The sequence below is a fragment of the Equus asinus genome, chromosome 2 (genome assembly GCF_041296235.1).
Source record: "Equus asinus isolate D_3611 breed Donkey chromosome 2, EquAss-T2T_v2, whole genome shotgun sequence".
NCBI lineage: Eukaryota > Metazoa > Chordata > Mammalia > Perissodactyla > Equidae > Equus > Equus asinus.
The window spans coordinates 40,154,085-40,178,835 of NC_091791.1; the positions used below are offsets into that span (position 1 = coordinate 40,154,085).

At 39.2% G+C, this 24,751-nt stretch overlaps 1 protein-coding gene across 1 annotated transcript in view; it reads left to right on the forward strand.

Moving 5' to 3' along the window:
* ANKRD22 (ankyrin repeat domain 22) overlaps positions 1–24,751 on the forward strand; it is a 32,650-nt gene that overhangs the window by 2,864 nt on the left and 5,035 nt on the right. The window contains exons 2-5 of the mRNA XM_044754721.2: positions 16,062–16,253; positions 19,599–19,706; positions 22,047–22,124; positions 24,521–24,619. Coding sequence (XP_044610656.2) covers positions 16,062–16,253; positions 19,599–19,706; positions 22,047–22,124; positions 24,521–24,619 — 477 coding nt within the window. The remainder of the gene's footprint in view (positions 1–16,061; positions 16,254–19,598; positions 19,707–22,046; positions 22,125–24,520; positions 24,620–24,751) is intronic.

A 24,751-nucleotide genomic window follows, 5' to 3' on the forward strand; every position in this document is an offset into this window, starting at 1 on the left:
TCTTTTTTTGTTGAGGAAGACTGGCCCTGAGCTAACATCCATGCCCATCTTCCTCCACTTTATGTGTGGGACGCCTGCCACAGCATGACTTGCCAAGCGGTGCCATGTCCTCACCCGGGATCCGAACTGGGCAATCCCGGGCCACCGAAGCGGACCGTGTGCACTTAACTGCAGCGCCACCAGGCTGGCCCCCCACACACGTACTCTTAATTAATCCTTTGGGAATGGATCTATTTTTCAGAGAGGCAGGTGTCACTAAAGAAAAAGAGTGTATGGTACAAAGAAGAGAGGGATCATTTTTAAATATGCAGTGTCCAGAGAGAGCAATTTAATTGGAACAGGGCTTATTGGGAGGGCTGGTACAGCCGAAGAGAACTCAGGGGAAACAGGAATACAGTTGTAACTAATGGGAAAGCCATTGGAGTGGAAGTCAGGTAAACCTAGAATTTGGTCCTGATTGTGCCAGGAACTGTGTGTGACTTGTGGGAAATCATTTAACCTCTCTGGGTTACAGTTTCAATATCTATAAAACAAGAGAGCTGGCTGAGATCTTGTTCAGCCTTATATTGTGTCATTCCATGATACAGAAAAAGAAAAGGCATAGATAACTGAGTGAAAAAACATCTCCATCACAATCTTATGAGGTCTCTCTATTTTGTTTGCATATTGAACCCCTAGCTAATTTTTGGTATTTTATATGCAAAAAAGTCTCCCATCCTAATTGGCTTCTTATTTCTTTCCTTGTATGCTGTAAGTAATTTTTAAAATTATAACTTGATACTAAGTCATGTTTCAAAAAGAAAGTGATATCTTTAACGTATGAACAGAAACCAGGTCTGAAAATTTATAAATATTTATTTATTCATTCACCTATCCATTTATTTAGTCAATGAAATTTATGGATCACATACTATATTCCAGGCACATGCCAGCTCTTGGTATATGGTGATAATTAAAAGAAAAGTGGTCCCTAACCTCTTGGAGCTAATAATATAAGAAATATACAAATGAAAAAAATTATAAACAGTGAAAAAAGAAATCAAGGAAACAACAGGATAAAGAAAGAGTATATAAGGGAGAAGACTAGGGGTGTATATATCTAATTAGATTTGACCTGAAAGGCTCCTCTTAGGTAGTGACATTTGAACTGAGCTCTGAGGCACAGGAATCTAGCCTTGGGATGCTTGGAGAAAGAGTGTTCCAGACAGAAGGAATGTATATATGGAGAATCTGAAGCATGAAAAGTTGGGCCTATTGCAATAATTGACTGAGTGGAATGCGAAGGGTGTGCTGGTGAGAGCAGATCGCGTGGGTGCAGGTAATAAGACGGAGTATTGTCTATACAGGATTTAGAGACTGATAAAACTGACTAAATGTTGATTTGTTTTTATTATTACCATGCTGCAGCAGTTTTAAACAATGTCAGTTTAACATAGTCCTCGCCATCTTTGGGTATCCTTTGTTTGACAGAAAATCCTAGTGCCCAGGAGGCAGTGAGAGTGACAAGAGCTGATGTTGGAGAGGATGTCCGGGCCAATCATACAGCTCTTGTAGGCCAGAATGAGAAATCTTGATTTTATTCTAAACGAAATAGAAAGCAATGAAAGGATTTTAAGAAGGGGAGTAATAGGACTCAGTTAATGTTTAAAAAGGTCACTCTGATAGGTGTGGGAAAATAAATTGGAGAGCTGAAGGAGAGGAAGCCAGGAGCCCAGAGCACACCTGGTGAAGTGCCAGGGAGAGATAACGGTGGTGGTATTAGACCCCGGGATGAATTAGAGATAAATTTTTAACTGAAAATCTTCCTGGTTTGGAAATGGGGGATGAAGGAGAGAAGGAAATTAAAGCTGACACCCGAATTCTGCCTCAGACAAGCTAGTGGATGGTGGTGCTAAGAAGATGGGAACTTAGAGGGGGACAGAAGGATGGGCTAGATTCAGAGTTCTGTTTAAACAAATTACATTAGAGACACTCGTGAGACATCTAGGGGTGGGAGGTGGAAGTTGGGTACAAGAACGCAGCTCTGAGGAGAGGCTAGGGCAAGAAGTAACAATTTGGGAGTTGTCTGCATATGGAGGGTACCTTTAAAGTCATGGGAAAGGGTGAGTTTGGCTAGGGAGAGAATGTGGAGGGAGGGGGCGCACCAGGTCATTATAGGAAGGCATGGTTTTGCTAAAGAAGTAAGGAAATATTTTAGGGCAATCTTCTCTGAGCATCTCTGTCTGGAGTTTGTAACTTTCAATAAACACAAACATCTTTAGTCAAGCAGGAGATTTCTTTTTTTGACCCATCCTTCCTTTATTCTAGACATAAAATGTAGGGAGTTCCAACTTCCGTATATGAAGTTAGTTAATCAGTACAAAATGAAAGTGAGGAGAAACTTGAGTTTTGAGTCTTATAAAAGATACCCTGTATCCAGAAGTTTTGCTTTTTTGAGAGCCCAGAGCAGGAACATACAGTGATTAAGAAGCTGGTAAAGACCTGGGTTCAAATCTCAACTCCACGAATGTCAAGGAGAAAGAGGGAGAGGAAAAATCCCCTAACAAACTTGTTTTCTAAGGAGAAGAAAAGTAATTTTATTTGAATATAAATTGTATAAGATAAACTGAGACTTCATTTCATATATGTTTACATATGTATATTGCAATAACAAATCATTTTTGGCTAAATAAATTGAGAGTTTTCTTTTAATAAACTGAAGAAATTCCACATATTTTTTTAAAGAACAGTCTAGGAGATTATTTGAAATAAGAAGGCACAGAAGAGAGTCCTTATTTTATTTATTTATTTATTTATTTATTTTTAAAGATTTTAGTTTTTTCCTTTTTCTCCCCAAAGCTCCCTGGTACATAGTTGTATATTCTTCGTTGTGGGTCCTTCTAGTTGTGGCATGTGGGACGCTGCCTCAGCGTGGTTTGATGAGCAGTGCCATGTCCGTGCCCAGGATTCGAACCAATGAAACACTGGGCTGCCTGCAGCAGAGCGGACGAACTTAACCACTCGGCCACGGGACCAGCCCCGAGATTCCTTATTTTTAGCTATAAAGATTCCATAGACTTTAAGCAATAACTCTTTTAATTAAAAGTCTATGCTGTTTACTTATGTTATATAACAGTTTTTAACACATAGCTCCCCTAATCTTAAAACTGTTCAGATTAGAATGCTTTTTTGGAAAACCTCTGAAAAAAGAGATGAGAGCAAGAAGTGTCTACTGTTTGGGAACCCAGAAAGTCAGACAACAAGATAGTTTGCATACTGACTAACTGGAAAGTCTTAAAACTGACTTTCTAAACTTAACATAGATCATGTCAAAACTCTGCAAAGCTTCCCATCAAACAGAATAAAATTCAGTCCTCACCATGGTCCAAATTTCCTTGGTCCCCGTTAGCTCTCAAATTTCCTACCACTCTCCTCACAGCCACACCGACCTTCTTGCTATTCCTAGAATGCGCCAAACAAGCAATCATCTCAAGGCCTGGACATTCGGTTCCCTTTGTTTAGAAGATTCTTCTCCCTGAAAGTTACCTGGCTCCCTCCATCACCAGTCTCTTCTCAAATCTCACCTTCAAGAGATCTAAAAGAGTAGCCTTGTCGTTGCCTACATATTGTCTTATTTTGCTTTATTTTTCTTCAGAGCCCTTAGCACTTCCTGAAAATATATTAATTTTTATTTCTCATCTCTTCCATCTCCCTCATTAGGATGTCAGCTCTATGAGGTCAGTGACTTTATCTTGTCTGTTATTATATTCCCAGTGTCTACAACATACCTGGCACCAAGTAGGTGCTTGAAAATATTTGTCAAATAAGTGAATGAGAATTCAAGTTAGAAATAAGGTCAATTTTTCTGACTATAAGTTTGGTGAGACATAGAAAGATGCTGTCAATCTTAATTTAATGCTTTCTCTCCAAAGATTTTACATCTCAGCTAATTTCTTAATGCTCTAAGTAAACCCTTGGCTCATTGGCAGAGGAGGAGATGAAATGACTTCTCAAGACACTTCTGGTCCTTTGCAGTCCTGTGCCAGCCCATGCATCCGTCCATTGCCTGTCTTTAGGAAGCATACATTTTAAAGCTGCAGGAAGATGCCAGGGTAGGCTTTGGCAAATAAAAAGATGTCATTGTCATGTTGGTTAAGCTTATCAACATCCACCTAACGCCACATTTGCACTGATGGCAAAGGAAAATACAATGACAGAGAAAAGAGGCAGTGGCCCACGCATTACTGTAGGGAAGCTGGGCTATACTTAAGAGGCGAATTTTGTAGATGAGACTGAGTCCCTTCTGAAACCTCATGCCGCACGTATAGATAGGCACAGAGAAATTTCACCTGGGAAACTCCAGGTACTGTTTAGGTAATCTGCAAGTGTAAGGAAATGCAGTGTTCCCAGGCCCATAGATACTGGATTATTTTGACCCTCAGGCAAATACTGCAAAGTGATTGAGAACTTAGCTGTGTCACACAGACTTGAATTCCAACTCTTACTCAGGCACTTACTAGTTGAAGCTACTTAACCACTCTGCTGAGCTTCCATTTTCTTGTCTGTAAAATGTAATAATAGTAATTAGGCCCTCCTTAATGGGTTGTAATGAGCAGTAAATGAAATAATGAGAGTAAAGGACCCAGCGTGATACTGCATATGTTAAACATTTACATTTAAGCATTTGTTTAATAGCTATTATTATTGATTTTTAATTTTTTTTTAAATTAGAGTGTTTCTATGTTCAGTGACCAGACTTTAGATTTTTTTCATCAGAACCCAGATTAAACATATTCTGCCCCCTCTTTTTCTGACTATATAAACCATAGAAATATCATGAGATTCCAATATTTCAGTGTTCAAGATGCATTAGTTTCATACATAGAAGGAATTTAGTTTAACTCCTTTTTGTTCTAGGAAATAATCCTGCACATGAATCATGATTTACCTTTGGTCTTCTTAGTATAGTAATTTTTTTAAATTTCTAGTTTGTTAGATGAATCATCATTTATTTGGGGGGGGGTCCCAGGTATTATGATTCCTAGTTTGCTGGATGCTGTAGAGGAAGGTATAATGACAGATTCCTTGTGCTAAATATCAGTTTAACAAACATGTACCTTACCTTGTAGAAAATAATATAGTAGGTTATGTGCGAGTTACAAGAATGTGCAAAATAAAATACTTGTTTTTCTCCAAGGAGCTTACCAGGGTCATAAGACCAGACATGAATATTTCTTCTTTAAATCAGTCCCCCTTGTGGGAAATTCTTGAATATAGGTGTCTTCTAATTTACAACAGCTCAACTTTCTTGCTTTTATCGTCAAATTTATTTTAAATAGACTTCATAGTAATAACCAAAACTTATTTTCCACCAAAATAATCTAACTAATCCCAGCACCAATGTCCACCTCCTTTTCTAGTTAATTGGTAGCACTAAAATAAAAAATTTGAAGGATGGAAAAATTCTTATTGTATTGATGCGTGATCAGACCACGTGACTCTTCAGGGTCAAGCAAACATTCCTGCAAAGGCATTGTTTCTCTCTACCATGTTTAAGATTAGGTATGATGAGGACTCAAAAGAAAAGAGAATTTTAATAATGCTTATGAATGATTTTGTGGCTTCACCAACAGTTGACCTTCGGCAGGCATCCAAGATCCTATTAGGGCCTAAAACAAGGCAGGATGGGTCTATAACCTAGCAACCTCAAGATTTCCCATTTCTGTATATGGGAATAAGAATTCTTTCCTATACGGAGTGTTTGAAAAGCAAGGAATTAGGGTTGACAATAGGAAATCAGTGAGTTGGCACTAGGTGAAGTGGATAGCAGGGCAAGAGAAAAAGGTTTTATCAAGAAGCTTTCCTTGAGAAAGGGAAATGAAGATGAGGGCAAGAAGCAGTAGCTTTAGAACCACACTAATTGGAAGCTGGCCTCTACCTGGGAAGTAGTGATAAGTTCTGAGACAAAATCAGACAGTCATTATACCTTTGGATGAAGAAGCAGAGAAAAGAAAAAAATCTTTTTCTTGGTATGCGTGTGACCCAAAACACAGTAAAAGCTATTTGCAAGTATATTATCAAAACTACAAATCAGAGCAAACCTATAAAATTTCCAGTAAGCTAGGATTGGCAAATGAAAATTAATAGCACTCCATCTATTATTAATACCTTATTGTCTGTCAAGTATCACTGATGTTTTCTTTATTCCCTGTCTTATTGTTTCATGTCTGTAAAATACTTATGATGGTTTCATAGGTTCACTCATACCCTGGTCCACTAACCTAAATTCTTCAAATATGAATTTTAGGGGATTTTAGTAATTTTATTAGTTCTGCTGAATGCTGGGGAGAGACTACTATGTCATATGATGGAGAATGTCACAACTGCTATGAGGCACCCATGTGAGTGCCTCCCAGGTTTTATTCACCTGTGTATCCTACAGCCTCTCACAATGTCTGGTGAATATTGGGAGCTCAAAGTCTCTTAAACTGAATTGAAGAAAATCATCAAGGACTACAGATTGATTTGTAGCTTTTGTGCATAGAGTTTATCATGACTTAGTGCACAGGGTTGCATGGGGACAGGAGAGTCCTTGTGGGTTAAAACACTTGTTCTCAAGCCAGATAGACAAGAATGTGAATTCTATTTCTGTTTTGTACTAGTTATTAAGAGTTCTGAGCCTCAGTTTCCTCATCTGCCAGATGGGGTACTAGTACCTCCACTGTGAGGATTAAATGAGATGTTGGTAAAGTGCTTAGCTGTGTAGCTGTCATAAAAGAAAAGTTCAGTATATAGTACCTATTTTGACTATTACATTTTTTACCGTATTTGTAATTTCTCTTCAAAACAGACTTCCACTTAGAGATTTAATGCAAAAATACCTGTATTGGTTGATTGAATGTTTGGAGACATTGGCTACTGAGAGTTCAAGTCTTGGGCCCTTCCCCATCCCACCCTTCTTGTAGGTTGGGAACGCTAGTGCAGAGAAGTCTTGGGAATATGATGTCAGTTCCTGTTCATAGTGTGCTGGCTGGAGCTGGCTGGAGCCAACTTGAATTGGTTTGTGAGAACTGATTTTGGCCAACTCCAAGTTCATTGACCTCTCTTTGGCAGTTTCAAATCAGCCGGGTGGAAGTATTTTCACCATTGAAATTGAAAAACACCACAAAGAAGATTTTTTTTCTTTTTTCCCCAGTTCCCTTTAGAGAGCCGATGTTACCCATTTAAGAGCACACGACTGCTTCCTCTGGGCTGTGCACTTAACCTCTTTGGTAGTCTGAGGTAGTAGGGAGATATCAGGGCTTCTGATTTGCTACATTTTAGCAGCTAGAAACCACTCTTCCTTCGCCATTTCTCTTCATCATTGGGGGCAAAAGTTTTCTTTCCATCTCCTGGTCTTCATCACTGTGACCTCAGAGCTTCTCAGGTCTGCAGTGTGGCAATGGTGCTTCTTTAGCTTCCTGGCAGTGATGACAACATCATATTCTCAAGCAGACCTTGGTGGAGAAAGACTAGAAAACATACGTAAATGTGTGTTCTTCCTTGATATTCCCGTCACTGTTACTATTCCTCATAATCCAGCCACTACTGGGAATTTCTTTCATGTTACGTAAAGGCTAAATGGGCCAAGATAACCTCAAAAAAAAAAAAAAATCCTTGTGCCCTTTTTGTCTGAAAGAAAGAATTTGCTAAGAAATTTATAAATATAGTATGTGAAGAGATGAGTCATCAGAAAGAAAGGCTTGAGATTAATTGTAGAAATCAAATAAAACCTTTATTCTTGTACCCTCAGATTTCTTAATTTGAAGAGGAAGAAAAATACCCTTTCTTTTTCTGAGAAAACATTTCGTTAGTGCACAGAGCTCTTTACCTGAATCATTTTGCTTTAAAAACCACAACTCCTCCTCAGAAGTTGCTATGGAACATTTTAAATGGGTGGGGCTTCAGGATGGAGATGGTTAATAAGCAACTTATCAAGTCCTCTGAGCCTCAGGAGGAGTTCCACATGGTCTTTCCTTAGCCTGAGAATTAGGGCAGATCCGTTACACTTTAGGGGAAACGATACTGAAAAGTGGGGGTGGTGGGGGAACTTCGCTTTGAGAGACATTTATAGTGGTGCGAGCAGCTCAGACACTTTCATGTTATCAAAACAGTGCCAGGTATTTTTCTAGCTGGGATATCGATTCACTTGGAGGAGTATATTGCTTAACATACGTATGCTAATATAATATTGTTAATATATATTAATAATATAATAATTGATATTATATTATTAAATAATATATAAAGAATATTTTAATCATCAACATGCTGGCGATATCATGTGCTTAACAGACATTTCTTAAATTTTAGGGCCTGAGAAATTGAGATGAAAAATGAGACAGTTGTGGGTCTCTAGCACCAAGTTCTTGGCTCTTTTTAAAGCCAGACATGTCGGAGGACTTATGTGCACAAAAAGTTGTTCCTAATATGCCAAGTTTCTGGGTTTCAAATGCCCCTTAACAAATATGAGTGTAAGGGTTGCAATGTTTCATCATGGCTTTACTTTGGTTATGGGGCTTGTTTCTTTTATCTTTGTGGTTGTTCTCAACCCTCACTGTGCCTCAGAATCACCTGGGGAATTTTTTTTTTTTGGTGAGGAAGATTCTCTCTGAGTTAACATCTGTTGCCAATCTTCCTCTTTTTTTTTTTTTTTTTTGCTTGAGGAAGATTAGCCCTGAGGAACATCTGTGCCAATCTTCTATTTTGTATGCGGGTCACTGCCACAGCATGGCTCGACGAGTGGTGTAGGTTGGCACCTGGGATCCAAACATGTGAACATGGGCCACCAAAGCAGAGCATGCTAGACTTAACTACTATGTTATGGGGCTGGCCCCAACATGGGGAAATTTTAAATAACACTAATGTCCTCACCCTACTCCCACAGGTTCTGATTCAGTTGGCTAGTTAGTAATGATACCAGGGTCTCTATTTCATTTTTTTATTTTTTATTGAGGTAACATTGACTTATAACATTATATAAATTTCATGTGTACATCATTATATTTTGACTTCTTAATAGGCTACATTGTGTTCACCATCAAAAGTCTAGTTGTGGGGCTGGCCCCGTGGCCGAGTGGTTGAGTTCGTATGTTCTGCTTCAGCAGCCCAGGGTTTCACCAGTTCAGATCCTGGGTGCGGACCTAGCACTAGCCATCAAGCCACACTGAGGCGGTGTCCCACACAGCAGAACTAGAAGGACCTACAAATAGAATATACAACTATGTACTAGGGGGCTTTGGGGAGAAGAAGGAAAAAAAAAGTCTAGTTGCCATCTATCACTGTACGTACGTGCTCCTTTATCCCTTTCAGCCTCTCCCCACCCCCTTTCCCCTCTGGTAACCACTAATCTGTTCTCTATATCTGTGTGTTTGTTTATCTTCCATATATGAGTGAAATCTGTATGGTATCTGGCTTTCTCTGTCTGACTTGTTTCACTTTGCATAAGAACCTCAAGGTCCTTCCATGTTGTAAATGGCAAGATTTCATCTTTTTTGTGTCTGAGTAGTATTCCATTGTATATATTTACCAGTTCTTCTTTATCCATTCATCTATTGATGGGCACTTAGTTTGTTCCAAGTCTTGGCTATTGTGAATAATACTGCAATGAACATAAGGGTGCATATATCTTTTCAAATTAGTGTTTTTTGGATAACTGCTCAGAAGTAGAATAGCTGCATCATATGGTGGCTCTACTTTTAATTTTTCGAGGAACCTCCATACTGTTTTCCATAGTGGCTGAACCAGTTTGCATTCTTACTAGCAGTGTATGAGAGTTCCCTTTTCTCCACATCCTCTCCAACGCTTGCTATTTCTTGTCTTTTTACTGATGGCCATTCTGATGGACATGAGGTGGTATCTCGTGGTTTTAACTTGCATTTTCCTAATAATTAGTGATGTCGAACATCATTTTTATGTACCATCTGTTTACTTTCTTTGGAAAAATATCTGTTTAGATCCTCTGCTGGGCCTGTATTTTCACAATGCCCTAATGCTTAACCAGGGTTGAGGATCACAGAGCTAAAATATTGACCTGGTTCTCATACAATATATTACTTTTCTAAACCTCCACCCCTTCCCTAACTTCACATCCCCAGCCAGGTCAGATGGATCAGTGTGTCAACCAACAAGTGATTTTTATCTATGTTCTAGGTGCTCACCTCTATGGAATTCTGACTTCTAGAAGGTTTCAATCTAGTTGGGAAGACTAGACTTAACCCACTAGGATAAGGCCAATGAGCAGCTTGAGATGCTGTATAGTTCTTGCTGTAGGTAGGAGAGGTCGTGGAGGTTTCTTGGAAGTGGATCATGAGCTGGGCCTTGAAGGATACATAGAAGGATACATGGAGGTGAATCATGAGCTGGGTCTTGAAGGCAGAAGGGAGGCAAGCATGTAGCTCAGAGGTAGGAGTGAGACAATTGGCCTGAAAGAGAGGCAAGAGCATATAGAAGAAAAGTGGTTGGCCACAGCGAGGGGCTTTGAAAACTAGGCAAAAATCATGGATATTCACTCTCTAGGAAATGGGGAATGTAAGCCCAACTTCAGGAATGATAATTGCAATAAAAAATTAAATAAACAAAGTGGTGTGATAGAGAGTGCCTTGGATGGGGGACACACAGTCGCTTTAGACTGAGTGGTTAGGGAAGGTCTCTCTGAGGAGGTGACATGTGGGCTGATATATAATCCGGCCTACAAGAAAGCCAGATATACAGCTCATGAATAAGTGCAAAGACCTGAGGGCAGAATTGAACATGGAATGCTCCAGAAATAGCTGGAATGTTGTGAACAAAGACAAGAATCATAGAGGAGATTGGAGAGAAAAGTTAGTTTATCAGTGGGCTCCATGAACCCCGTGCTGTAGGTTTTCAAGTTGTGCAGAGCACAACTCTAGGGAGCACCATTCACAGGTTAGTCTGCGGGAACTCCTGCACACTGTTGGCAAATATTCCTTCTCTTCAATCTCCTCCTCACTATCATCCTCTGCGTCTTCGCTGAAGTCTCATGGTGGTCTCTAGTTCAATCTATTTATTCCTTGTTTAACATTGTTATTTTATGAGCATGGCTCAGTTCCTTACTTAAAGTCTTTGCTTGTATCTCTTTCTCCATCTTCTCACTTCTGTCCATCCACCATGCTCCAGGACCTGCTTCCACCTTCCTTGATTACTGATGTACAATTTCCCCTTTCTTTCTGTTCGCTGGTGTCAGCTTCAGTGACCTAATATCCACAAGCCTTCACTCTGCTTTCTTGACCTCTGTCTCTACTCCAAATCGGCCACCCAACATGACCACTTGTAACTTCTCACCCTGGTCAAAGTTCTGTCTGTAACATTTAGAATTTGGGCTCTGCCTCTTATCATAACTTCTTAACTGGTCACTTTTCCACTAGATCACAAGTTCTGACTCTGCTCTCATTCTTTTCTGTGTTTCTATCTGCTTGTCTCTCTGTTTCTTCCAGTCCATCAGTTTCCACCTAGTTTACATATGTTGTCCATTCAGTCTGAATCCCATGGTGAACTACTTGCCTCTCATGCCCCTTACCTGGCAGACACATTTCCTAACCTTTGCTCCTAACTTTTGCCCCTTTGACTTTCTCCATCCATCTCTGACAATAGGTTTGCTAAAGAAAGTGACAAACCTAAATTGTAGGCTCAGCCCACTGTAGCTTTTTTTTTAAGATTTTTTTTTTCCTTTTTCTACCCAAAGTCCCCCAGTACATAGTTGTACATTCTTCGTTGTGGGTCCGTCTAGCTGTGGCATATGGGACGCCACCCCAGAGTGGCCCGATGAGCAGTGCCATGTCCGCGCCCAGATTCGAACCAACGAAACACTGGGCCGCCTGCAGCGGAGCGCGTGAACTTAACCACTTGGCCACGGGGCCAGCCCCTGCCCACTGTAGCTTTTTAATGTATTTCTATAACCTGATGCTTCAAGTGATTTCATATTTTTCTTTATCTCATGTAGCACTTTTTCATTATGACTGCCCCAAATCTTTCCCACCATGCTCAAATGCCTCTTCCACCCTTGTCTGAGTCTTGTCTCCTATGTCACTAGCCCATTCATCTATTTAAACATCACTGCTATCTATTGAACTATCTATGTCTATCTATTTATGATAAATACATATTGGTACAAAGCATGAAGATCAAACCTCAGACTTTCTGGCAAAAATTTCAGTCAACATAAAGTTCTCTGTATCCCAAATATCTGTCTTTCCTCCCTTGTTTTGGCCTTAGAGCCAGAATTGTAATTCTGTTTAGCAAGGCAAAGGCTTAAGACCCAAAAGGTCTTAAATGCAAAGTCTTGTAGCTAGAAGACGTTTTGAAGGCTGTTTTTCAAATTGCCTGAGGTAATTAGAGCCAGAATGTATGCATTCTGTAGTCGTTACCCTTGATTTGATTCCTGGCACTGCTAGTTATGAGCTGTGTGACTTTGGACAGGTAAGACAACTCCCTCAGTTTCACCTGTACACCATGGGTATAATAATATTACTTACCTTATAGGGCTGTTGTGAGGGTTAAATGTACTAAAAGTACTAAAGAACTCAATAAAAGTTAGCTCATGTTATAATTTATTCATTCACTTATTTACTAATAAATATATCGTAAATTCTTATATGTGTCAGGCATATGCTGTATGCTGAAGATACAATGTTGTACAAGCACAGACACAATACCTGCTTTCATGTAGTTTGCAGTCTAGTTGGGGAGATAGCTGTCAATAACACTCATACCTTTATTTACTTAGATCAAGGGTATGATAATGGAGTGGTAGAGGATGAAGTTGGAAAGACAGAATGTATGAAGTTTGAAGAATCATGTGTGTCAGCTTGAGGACAATAGACTGATCCGATTGGTCACCACTGCAGGTTTTCAGCAGGGAAGGGACATGAAGCTGCTGTTTTTGGAGGATGGGTTGGGGGCTGGATGGGTGAGACAGCAAGTAAGGGCAGTTAATGGTTAGTTTTGCAATAGTCCTTGTGAAAGTGATGAAGATCTGATCTAGTACTTTGGCAGGGAGGATGAATAGAAGGGTTCTGAGAGTATTTGGGATAGAATCATCATGATAATTTCCCAAGTTCTCGAAGTTCTCTACACTCAAAGTTCCTCCAAGTTCCAGAAACTTTAGAGGCCAACAAAATTCATAATAGCTCTTCCCTCAACCCAAATGGGCAGCCCCCTCTTCTTTCGCATTCCTAGTGGTCAACCAGCACTTTTCTATCCGACTTCCCTTCTGTCTGTCGTTAGTGCTTTTATGACCGTGAGCTGCCCCCTAGTGGAGATGAAAGTTTATAACAGCGTGGAATCTTTTCAACTCATGCAACAAACTGCTTAGATGTCTAACTGAGCCAGGCAGACATTTTACCTTTCAATCCCAGAAACTGTGTTTTTAGGATATAGGAAGCCCAGGAAAGATGGAAAGATAAGATCAGGTTAATACCATTTTAAGTAATATCGCTCAATAGAGATTGAGAAAGCACTTGAAGGCACTGGGCGACTCTGGCAGGAAAACTGTCCACGTTTTCCCTGCCTCCTTCTGCTTACCTCTCAGTAAAGATTTTGAGGAGCCCAAGCAGAAGGGGCTTTATTTGGTGTCCTGTGGGAATGTGGGCTCAGCGTTGTCAAATCTTTCATTCTTTTAAGAGAACCTGGAAAGCCAGATTATACATGAAATATTCCAGGTTTTTTAATGTTGTAATGTAAAATTTTAAGAAAAGAAAACTCTATAGCCACTTGTTTTCAAGTTCTGCACAGTAGATCATCAGGTCCCAAATGCCAGCCAGTTTTCACTGGTTTATGGTAAAATTTACAAAAAAGGACAATGAAACAGATTGTTCCATACAGCTAAATCTGTCTAATATAGAAGACTATTTATCTCCGCTGTGATTATATTTTTATATATTTTGTTAAAAGATCTTTGTTTTGTACTTATATTTATGTTAAAATATCTTTTATGAAATGATTATATTGCTTCTCATGTATTTAATTGGCAAAATCATGGGCTGGTGACTTAACATTGTCTCATTGTATTTAGTTTTGTTTTACTTGTTATTTAAATCTAAGTGACTGGGCATCATTGCTAAGACAATGACAATTCACTGAAAGTTTTTGAGCACGATTTATGCTTAAAGAGCACTAACCCACAGCCCTCGCAGTTGATATAGAAGGTGTATTGGTTGGGGAGACTCAAGGTCCAGAAGTGTGGCAATCACAGAGTGTGAGGACCTAAAGGAATTTTGCTTCACACCTTTATTTTGTGACCGGAGGACACACTGAGGGGAAGAGGTTTGTCCACGGTCACTCTGGAGATAGGAGCAGAACCACGACTACAACCCAGTTTCCTGACACCAGATAAGTGTCCTTTCAATCACCCTGGTTGCTTCCGTGTCAACCGGATGGTACCCCAAGACACTACTGAGCCTGACTGGGGATAAACCCTGGTAAAGGGAAGGCTTCAGGGTAGTAGAAAGGGTGATTCAAGTAATTGCACATTTCGGTTGCAAGTTGGAACCCCTGCATCATGCTCATTTCATCTTGGGGTACAGAAGTTTGCCTTTTATCTGCTGTTGAGTTGACTTTCCTTTAGGAGGTTTCCTTCACGAGTAGGTCTTTGGGTTTAAAAGTATCTTACTTTTAAAAACTCACTTATTGTGATATTTGGTTGTGTTGGAACATGAGTTGATTAACAAATGTACCCCTTGACTGTCTCACTGGTCAGTCCCAGCTGCAGCAGGCGCTGTGTACCCAAGTTTACACTCCATGAAAATTGTTTTCTTATTTGGGGGTGTGTGTGTGTGCGTCTTATATCCCCAACTGGTAAATAAATTTCATATAATTGTGAGTAATATATTTTATACGTTTTTTTCCCCTCTAGAAAATGTGGCTGGCATGCAGTAGAGGTTTCACTTTGTTACGAGATTAAAAAATGACTTGATAAGCAATAATAGTAACTTCCATAAATTGCACAGCATCTATGTGCCAGGTATCATTCCAAGAGCTTTTTGAACACTGTCTAATTAAAATGAGTCTAGAAATCTTCAGTGTTTCCTACCGTGTGCCCAGGGCTGTGTCATATGCTGGGGATATGGTGGTGAATTGAATGATGTATCCTCTATCCACATGAAGTGTGTAGCCTGAACTTGAATCCTCCCGGCAGTCACTGCTGCCTCGGCCCCTCCTGATTCATGCTAGACTGAAACACATGATTATAAATAACTAAGAAAAGAGTTACAGTTATGCCAGTTGCTGTGCAGGAGTGTCAGAGTCAGGAAAGACTTAGACAAAATGAAAACTAAGTTATGATATGAAGGATGAGTTAGCAGTTAGCCAGATGAAGAGAGAGGGGAAAAGTGTTTTATGAAGAGGGAGCAGCTAGGGCAGAGGCCCAGATGGAAGAAATTAAACATGGGGCATTGAAAAAGGCAGAGAAATCCAGAAGGAGGGCAGAGGGGAAAAGTGGGCAAGATGAAGTCTGCTTAGGTCTTGCTGTTAAACTCCCATTGTGCTTTGCAAAGCTCCTTATAATGCTTTCTAAAATAGAAAGCGTCTAAAGGCAGTTAGTTACATAATGTATTATTTGTATATCATTTGTCAAAAATAGGTCTTTTCCACTGTGCTGAGTTCCTTGAGTACAGGGGCCCATGCTCCTCTGTCTCATCACATGGTGCTGCCCTCTACTCCTCCAAAGTGCTGTTTTTTCTTTAGTAAAATCCTGCTTTCCTGACAGACACCATCTATCCATGAACACAACACAATTTCCATACCGAGTCGCATCTGCAATAGCATCACTCATTCACTCATTCCTCCATTCGATGAACATTTCTGTGTGCCAAGCAATTTAGGAAATCGTAAGAGGTTCCTCATGGAATTATGCTTGTTCTAAACTTAAGGCTAGGCAGAACCGAGACCCAAAATCCTATCTACAAAGCAATATGTTGCAATTTGGAAACACTTGAATTTTAAGTTATTGGGTATAATGATGTTTTTCTTATCGTGGTTTAATTGCACCTGTATTTCGAAATGTACTCTTGTTTTCCTCTCCTCAGCCCATCTGCCAGGCGGCCTATCAGAATGACTTTGGTCAAGTGTGCCGGTGGGTGAGGGAGGACAGGAACTGTGTCAACGTTCAAGATGGCTTTAATGGAGACACTCCGCTGATCTGCGCTTGCAGGCGAGGGCACCTGAGAATCGTTTCCTTCCTTTTAAGAAGAAATGCTGACGTGAACCTCAAAAACCAGGTAAGGCCGAGACATGTGAGCAGAGAGAGTAATGGATCATGGTAATTCCTTTTTCCTCACACCAAGGGAAGTAGTGAATGTCATTTTCTTCTTGCCTGTAGCTCCGAATACCAACAATTTTTTATTTGTTTGTTTTGCCTTGCTTTAGAGAGACTGATACTGAGGACAGTTGATTAGGCTCAAAATGCAAAATCAAACATAGTTCAATCAGCAGGCATATTTTGCGGTGGATTACAGCCTTGTACTTCTGTAAAGGAAGAGAACGGTTCACTCATTTGACTGGATGCAGCTTCTTCCTTTTTTTCCTTCTCCTCCCCTCATGCTTTTCCTTGATCTACCCCTTCTCTCTCCCCAGTTTTCCTCCTCACTATTGCAGAAGTAATGGGAAAGATTGCCTGGGAAAAACTATTGACCCAGTGTTGCTATTTCATTAGTTAGACTTTTACCTACTATGTCAGCGTTCTGATCTCCAGAAGATCCTAGAGTTTTCTTATAGAATGAAAGAATTCCAGTGAGAAATTTGCCAAGGACAAATAAGCTCATGAACCAGCGGCTGCTCGGAGCCACACAGAAAGGCACAAAGAATGTACTGAAAGATGCGCTGTTCGCTGACTTAGAGCCTTCAGGATCAAGGAAGTGCAGAATATGTGTGTTATTGCTGTGACCGTCCTCTCAGAACCCCTTTGAACATCCAGTGTCTGCATCATAGTAAAGGCAACATTTAGAGTACACCGAGTAAATATAAAAAGGCATTATTTATAATAATTATAAAAGCCCTTTATCCACTCACATAAGTTCAGTGAGAATAAACAGCCTGTAGGGCCCACTCGCCCCTTCCAAGTCAGTTTAAAGACTGGCTCATTTAGAGTAATAACCTGTTAGCAGAAAATGGATCACTACTGGACTTTCTTGTTTGTGTTTACTGTTTTTTGTTTGGTTGGGTTTAAAAGCAAGTCATGCCTGTGCTGGATCTAGCGCACAGCTGAGGAACCAGGCGTATGAAGTTGGGGTGAGAGGAGTGGAGAAGACAGGATTTATATCCTTTCTCAAGAGACTTGCATGTTAGGAAGCCGAGGGAGGGAGATGTCTGACAACACAGGGACGGGGCTGAGGAGACACCCTTATCTCTGTTTTGCAGAGACCAAGCTAGCTTGCTGGGATCCTCTGGTATCAGGAAAATCATGGAAAGGTCTTTATGGAGACTTTAGATTAATAGAGATTTTATCAGACGAAGTGTTTGGTTTGCATTTTCTATTTTTAAAATATTTTTAATTGTTTTATCTTTTTCATTTTTCCCAAATACTAATGTTGATACATTAATAATCTGAACCAGTGCTTTCTCATTTCTTGAAGCTATGACAATGAGCTATTTCCAGAAGGACTAAACAAAGGCCTTGAAAACAAACAAACAAAAAGCTCTGCTGGTGATTCAGATGCATGTGCCTAGTGGAAGGCGTTGATTCTATGGAAAGCAAATTAATTACAACATAAAGATACTTTTTTGTTATTGGTCTGTCAAATTGATCCAGATTAAAAAAGAAAATCCAGCATTGATCAAGAAGGAAGTTTAAATCATTATCATTTCACTGGAGCACAATTTAGCAGCACGACATGAAAAGCATTAATGCCTTTTATAGCAGGAATTATATTTTTAGAAACTTATGCTAAGGACAAATTTATAAATGTTGACGAAGCTTTTTGGATGAAGATGTTCAAGGAGTATTATTTAGAAAAATGACAAGTTAAAAACTTGAAATGTCCAACAGGTAGGTCTTGGCTAAGTAAATTAGAATAGCTCCATTCAGTAGAAAGCCGTGCAGCCATTATACTCATAATGTATATACTCATTTAATATTTTAAATGAGTTTAAAAATATTAAATGGCAGGGAAAAATGCATGCATTCTAAATGTCACCTGAAAAAAAAGCAGATATGATTTTGCATATGCAGTATGATCCCACATTTTAAAATTCCTCATATATGCATTTTATTTATTATTATTATTTTTTAATTTATTAATTTTTTTTTTCTGAGGAAGATTTGCCCTCAGCTAACATCTGTGCCAATCTTTCTCTATTTTGTATGTGGGTTGCCGCCACAGCATGGCTGACCAGCGTGTAGGTCCACACCTGGGATCCAAAACTGAGAACCCGGGCTGCTGAAGCAGAGCGCACAAATTTAACCATTACACCATGGGGCTGGCGCCTACATGTATGAATTTTTAAAGACTGGAAGAAAATAAAGCAAAATGTCCACAATTAATTCTGGGCTGTTTGATAATGGGTGATTTAAAATTCTATCATTATATTCTTGTCTAGTTTTACAGAGAATGTAAAAATCTTGATATTAGGGAAAAATAAGTATTCTTATTTAAGAACAGTGCCTTCCCCAAGTGAAAATGAACCTCTCGTTTCTCTCTGGCCTTCCCTCTCTTCTCATTGATGTGGCTGGTTTTCTGATTGCCATAGCCTGTTTTGCATTGTACTTATTTGTGCATGTTTCTCTCTACCTTCATTTGAATATGAGGCCCTAAGGCTTCACATCCCCCACCATCCCTAGAAACTTAAGTCTATCATCTGATAAATATTCACATATTTGAAGAATTAAATTGAGTTATTTCCGTTCTTCTAGCACTGCCTGTATGCATGTGGGAACATAGAAAAATTGCCATGTGGTTAAGATTTTCCTATGAGGAAATCACAAAATGAATAATTGTATACCATAGATGATTAAGGGTTAACTATAGCTTTTCATACTGAATTCAGTCCTATATTTACAGTCCTATGTTAAATTTATATATATATTTTTTATCAAAAATTAGAATGAGTGTGAGAATCCATCTTTTTTTTTCAAACCTTTTTTTTTTTAATTTATTTTTATTTTTTCCTTTTTCTCCCCAAAGCGCCCCGGTACATAGTTGTATATTCTTCGTTGTGGGTCCTTCTAGTTGTGGTATGTGGGATGCTGCCTCAGCATGGTTTGATGAGTAGTGCCATGTCCGCGCCCAGGATTCGAACCAACGAAACACTGGGCCGCCTGCAGTGGAGTGCGCGAACTTAACCACTCGGCCACGGGGCCAGCCCCGAGAATCCATCCTTTGATGATTTGTAAAATGTACATTTCACCTGTTGTCTTTCTGTGGCCCTCCCCCCAGCTTTTTCTTTAGATAGTTTAACATTCTCTTCATAGAACCTGTGTTTATTAATCAGACATACTCCACAAAAAGAGGTGCATGGGTACCATAAAAATTAAAAGCACAAACTAGACTTTTTGTTATGGTAATCTGAAAATATGAAGCTTGAAATGAAATATTTTATTCATAAAGAGTTCTTTTCTTAATTTTTAGAAAGAGAGAACCTGCTTGCATTATGCTGTGAAGAAAAGATTTACCTTCTTTGATTATCTACTCATTATCCTCTTAATGCCTGTCCTGCTTATTGGGTATTTCCTCATGGTGAGTACAACACTTGTGAGTACAAAGGGTAAAGGAGTAGGAGATCAACAGCATGACTCATCAGGTTTTGCTAGACCAGAGAGATGTAAAGAAATAGGAACAAAATAAGGCCTTGGTTTGTATTCTATAAATATTTCCAACATTCATGCAATACTCTGAAGTCAAGCAAGAAGAAAGGTAGCAAAATAGGTCAATCAATGGTCAAATAATCTGTGCAGTGTTTATTTAGAAAAATAAATTAACCTTGATTATGAAGCATCTGAAGGAAACAAAAAAAAATCCCGAATATTTAAAAAAAATTCCCTTCCTTCTCTTTCTTTTCTCTTTTTTTGTAGGAGGAGTTTAAGTCTTTGTATATATTTTTCTGAGTTTCTGATTTTTAAGGAACCACCCCGGTTGTGAGTTAAAAAATAGATCCCAAGAGATTTGCATCCAGAAGTTGACAAACACAGAAGATCTTTATAGAGAATTTGAAGCCCACCTTTCACTTTGATAGATTTATTTATGCTTGAATGAATCTTTGGCATACGGTAATTTTCTTGAGTAAAGGAAGATGTAATTGGTGTAGGAATGCAGTCATATTATGAGTAAAAGATGACGCTTGAGTTTTTGTTTTGTTTTGTTTTTAAATAGAGTGACAGCTTTGTACTGACTCATTCACTTTTTTCCATCTGGTTCCCTGTGGCCGTTTCCACTTTTGAGAGATGATGTGTAATTTACTCCAGTGAAAGGACCAAGCTCCCTTCTCTTTTTAGACCATGGGGGTTAGTTATCTCTGTTAGCATAAGTTCCAGAACAAAGTTGGCCAGTTGGAACTTGGATTTATGGGAGAGAGAAAACTATAAATCACTGATAAATACACAATCCACATATATCTTTGGGAAGTTCTTGAAAAATTAATTATGTGTTTAATACCTAGCATTTGAGTATTTGTAGTTTTGGGGCAGGCGGGAGTTCAATCATTCATTTACAAATGTTTTTAGAGATTATGAAGAAAAAACTCACAACTGTGATTAAAAAGACTCATTCAGAATTTCTTGACATTCACACAATCTTGCTTTCTAAGACAGTTCAATGTTTAAGAGCTAGAGGCCTAAGCAAAAATACTAATTATAATGAATAGCTTGGCTCTGATTCCACAGATGTCCTATTTATTCATGTGGCTTGAGATTGTAAATTTGTGATACAAAAGGGATAAGTCATTGAAGAGGAAACTATAGGGGAAGGGACCAGAAAGGACTGTGTAGGAAGAGAAAGGCAGTTTAGATGTTGACATAGGAAGCACAAAGAGAGAAGACAACTGGGTGGAGCTTCCTAAATTATAAATGGGCTGAACTCCAGGACATGCCTACTTGAGCAGGGAGAGCTGTACTGCCTAAAGCAGTGGGATGCTGGGGGAGTGGTCAGGTTATCATGTTGTCAGAATCTCTGGGGACTAGGCAAGAAAAGTGGATTTCTGGGGAACCTAGTTAATTTCATTCATTTGTTCAGTCATTCAACACATACTTATTATGGACCTACGACATGCCAGACCCTGCGCTGGGCATTAGAGATACAATGAGGAACAAGCAATTGTAGTCCTTGTCCTCATGAGAGCTAGAGGGTGGATAAGAATAAGCCATTACTCAAATAACGAAACACATGTAAAATTACCATGAAGTGGGTGGTACAGAGAAGTGATTGGTGTTTTCGGAGCCCAGAAGAAAGGGATTTCACCTGGCCAGGTAGGTCAGGGAAGGCCTCCTGGAGGAAGAGAGCCTTGGGCTGAGATACTAAAGAAGAATTTACCAGGCAAAGAAGGGAGGGAGGAGGTTCTAGGCAGAAGGAACATTCAGTGCAACTATTCCGCGGCACCAGGGAGCCTGGTGGGAATGAAAGACTGACACAGGCAAGTGTGGCTAGAGCGAGGTGAGCCAGGAGGTGTGGAGTAAGAAGCCTAGGGCCATAGTGGAGGCCAAAACATAGGGGGCCTTGTAGACCATGTTGAAGAGCATGATTTGTCCTCAGAGCAGTGGGATGTTATTGAAGGCTTTTGAGCAGGAAGGGAAAGGCAGTTCGCTGGACCCCATCCTCAGTAGGATTTGGCAGGTCTGGATGGGGCCCTATAATTTGCATTTCTAAGTTCCCAGGTGCTGATGCTGCTATTCCAGGACCACACTTTGAACTTACAACTTTACCTAATTGATGCTGAAGGGAGGTGAGGGGGTGGGGAAAATTTTTAAAAAGATGCAGATGCATAGGAGTGTTGGAATTAAAATGAAGCCTCTTGATTAGAATAGTCCAGACATAAGATGAAGAAAATGTTTGTAAATAAACGTCTCTTGCACATGTTTGTAATAGGTATCAAAGACAAAGCAGAATGAGGCTCTTGTACGAATGCTACTTGATGCTGGAGTCGAAGTTAATGCTACAGACTGTGTAAGTTTGAATCCTTACTCATTTCGAAACAATACTCAAAACAGTATTTGTAGGTAGTATGATTGTCATCTCTTATGTTGCCTGCTTTGTTTTCCTAGACACTTTTACATTTAGTTTTTTTTTCTTTCCTTTTTTATTTCACTGCCAGTTAAGTGAACTTGAGATTGTTTATATGCTGCCACTGAACTCATGGGAATAAAATTTTTATTGAATATAGAACATTTTTAAAAGAACTGCTCCACCATTGGTGAGAAGTTAAGGAAAACAGAGACTCTGGCAACAAAATTCCACCCTTAGTAGTTCAGAAACTACTGAGTCAGAATGCCTACATAAAAACCCAGGCTTGCTGCTTTTTAGCTCTGTGTCTTTTGGCAAGTTATAAATTGGTTCGACTCTTAGTTTCCTCTGTAAAATGAGGATATCGATAGCACTTACCTTACAGGGCTTATTCCTGCAAAACGCTTAGAGTGCCTGACACATAGAAAGTACTGAATGAATATTAACAGCTGCCACTGAGGCCAAGATCCCAACCCATTGGTGAGAAAGTCTCTGTCTGTGCTCTAAGGAAAGAGAAGGACACAGGTCACAGAAAAATCAAAGTTATGGTGAGAGTGGTGATAACAGTAAGAGCGCATCAGCTGACTTCTTCCAGTTTATAAGACTAAGGTTATGCTTTCACCTTTTACCCTTGCACCCTTAAACTTATCTTCCTCCCTTAAATGATCATACGTTGGTCAAAAGTTTATTTGTATAGAGTTTTAATTGTTTATATTGATTGAATAAAATTTGGGGTTCCCAGTGCTTTATTGAAAAAGTAGGTAAGTAGAAATTTGACTTCAAAAAAACTAACATTCTTTTTGTGATCCCTAATTTATTTTATGTGTAGGCAACTCTGTGTGAGTGTGTGTGTGTGTATGTGTGTGAGAGAGAGAGAGTGAACACAAGAGAACAAGTTTATGAAATGTATGTTTTCCTTTTATTTCAAATAGAACTTTTGGATTAATTTGGATAGATTACTACTGTGCATCATTTCCTTAGATAACTTTGAAATGTACTAAGTAAGATGCTATTAAAAATTAACTAAAAGATTTGTTGAAGGTTTTTCTTGGTCTTTTCATTTAAATTCATAAGGTTTAAAACTTGTGCCTGTGACCAAAATTTCTCTAGGATATTTTTCTAGCTATGTTTATCTCTATTTATAGACAGAGATGCTCCATTCCTATAAACACACATGTTCACACACACACACAGACATACTTTCTCCACCAAACATATTTCGAAAGCTATATGAATATTAAAATTCATTTTCCAACTCTAAGTAATGCAGTGTATTATATTTTTAGGTAATTTGACTCTCTTTATTTCACATGGAAAAATTCAGGGCCAGATCTTCCATTTATCATGTCATCACTTAATAAAAATAAGTGATTGCAGTATCTCCTATGATCTTAGAAGAGTTCCTGGGGAATGAGATCCAGCATTAATTGTATTAGTCTTGATAATCAAAGATATTATTTCTTTACTTACCAAAACCATGGTTGTTTGCCTGTTTTTTTGGAAGGCAAAATATCGGGCACAAATGCCCCAGCTACTAATTTCTTTTGACCTGTAGCTAGTGTTTGAAATGAGTACTAACACAGTACATCCACTATTTTATAATAGATAAGGTAAGCTACAACAAACCAAGTATGGGAGACTTCTCTGTATGTCTCCATTGATCTGTAGGTGTGCTGTAACAACATAAGCACTGGCCACCTTCTTTAGATTGTGGAGATTTTGATCGAGAACCATAGAGGATGATATTTGCAAAAAGGCCCATGTGAAGTCTCTTTAAGAGAAAAGATGGTAACATGATCAAGGTAGTGATTGCCCAGAAATATAGAATTCTACAAAGAAACCTTGGGATAATTCATCATCAGCTTTTTATAAGTTGCATTTTTTTCATTTGGAACAGAAAATGAGAAAGGAAAGAAAGATATTAATGGGTTCTAGGACATTAATAATATACACATTGAGGCAGAAAAAGATTTTTTTTTTTTGCTGAGGAAGATTCACCTTGAGCTAACATCCATTGCCAATCTTCCTCTTCTTTTTTCACTTTTTTATGTAGGCTGCCACACAGCATGGCCACTAACAGATGAGTGGTGTAGGTCTTTGCCTGGGATCCAAACCTGAGTTGCTATGGTGGAGAGCACCGAACTTCACCACTAGGCCACTGGGGCTGGCGCAGAAAAAGACTTTTTAGGTCCAAAAAATATAGTTTCACATAGATGGTTTGCAAACTGTTTTGCTTATTGTACACGACAAAATCTGAAAAGTTCTTGCTTAAGAACTACATGCTATGGTCTGTAAAGAGTCTACTTGATGAGTTGCAATGTTGATCCTTTGTGTTTCAGTATGGCTACACTGCATTACATTACGCCTGTGAAATGAAAAACCAGACTCTTATCCCTCTGCTCCTTGAAGCCCATGCAGACCCCATGATAAAGAACAAGGTGAGGCTCTGTGGACCATGGTCTGAGGTCCTTCCAGCCACATAATCTTTTACCTTCAGCTTTGTGTTGAAGTAAATTAATTGCCTCTCATGTTATAAACAGCGAGGTTAATCATCCTCATTTAAGGATTAA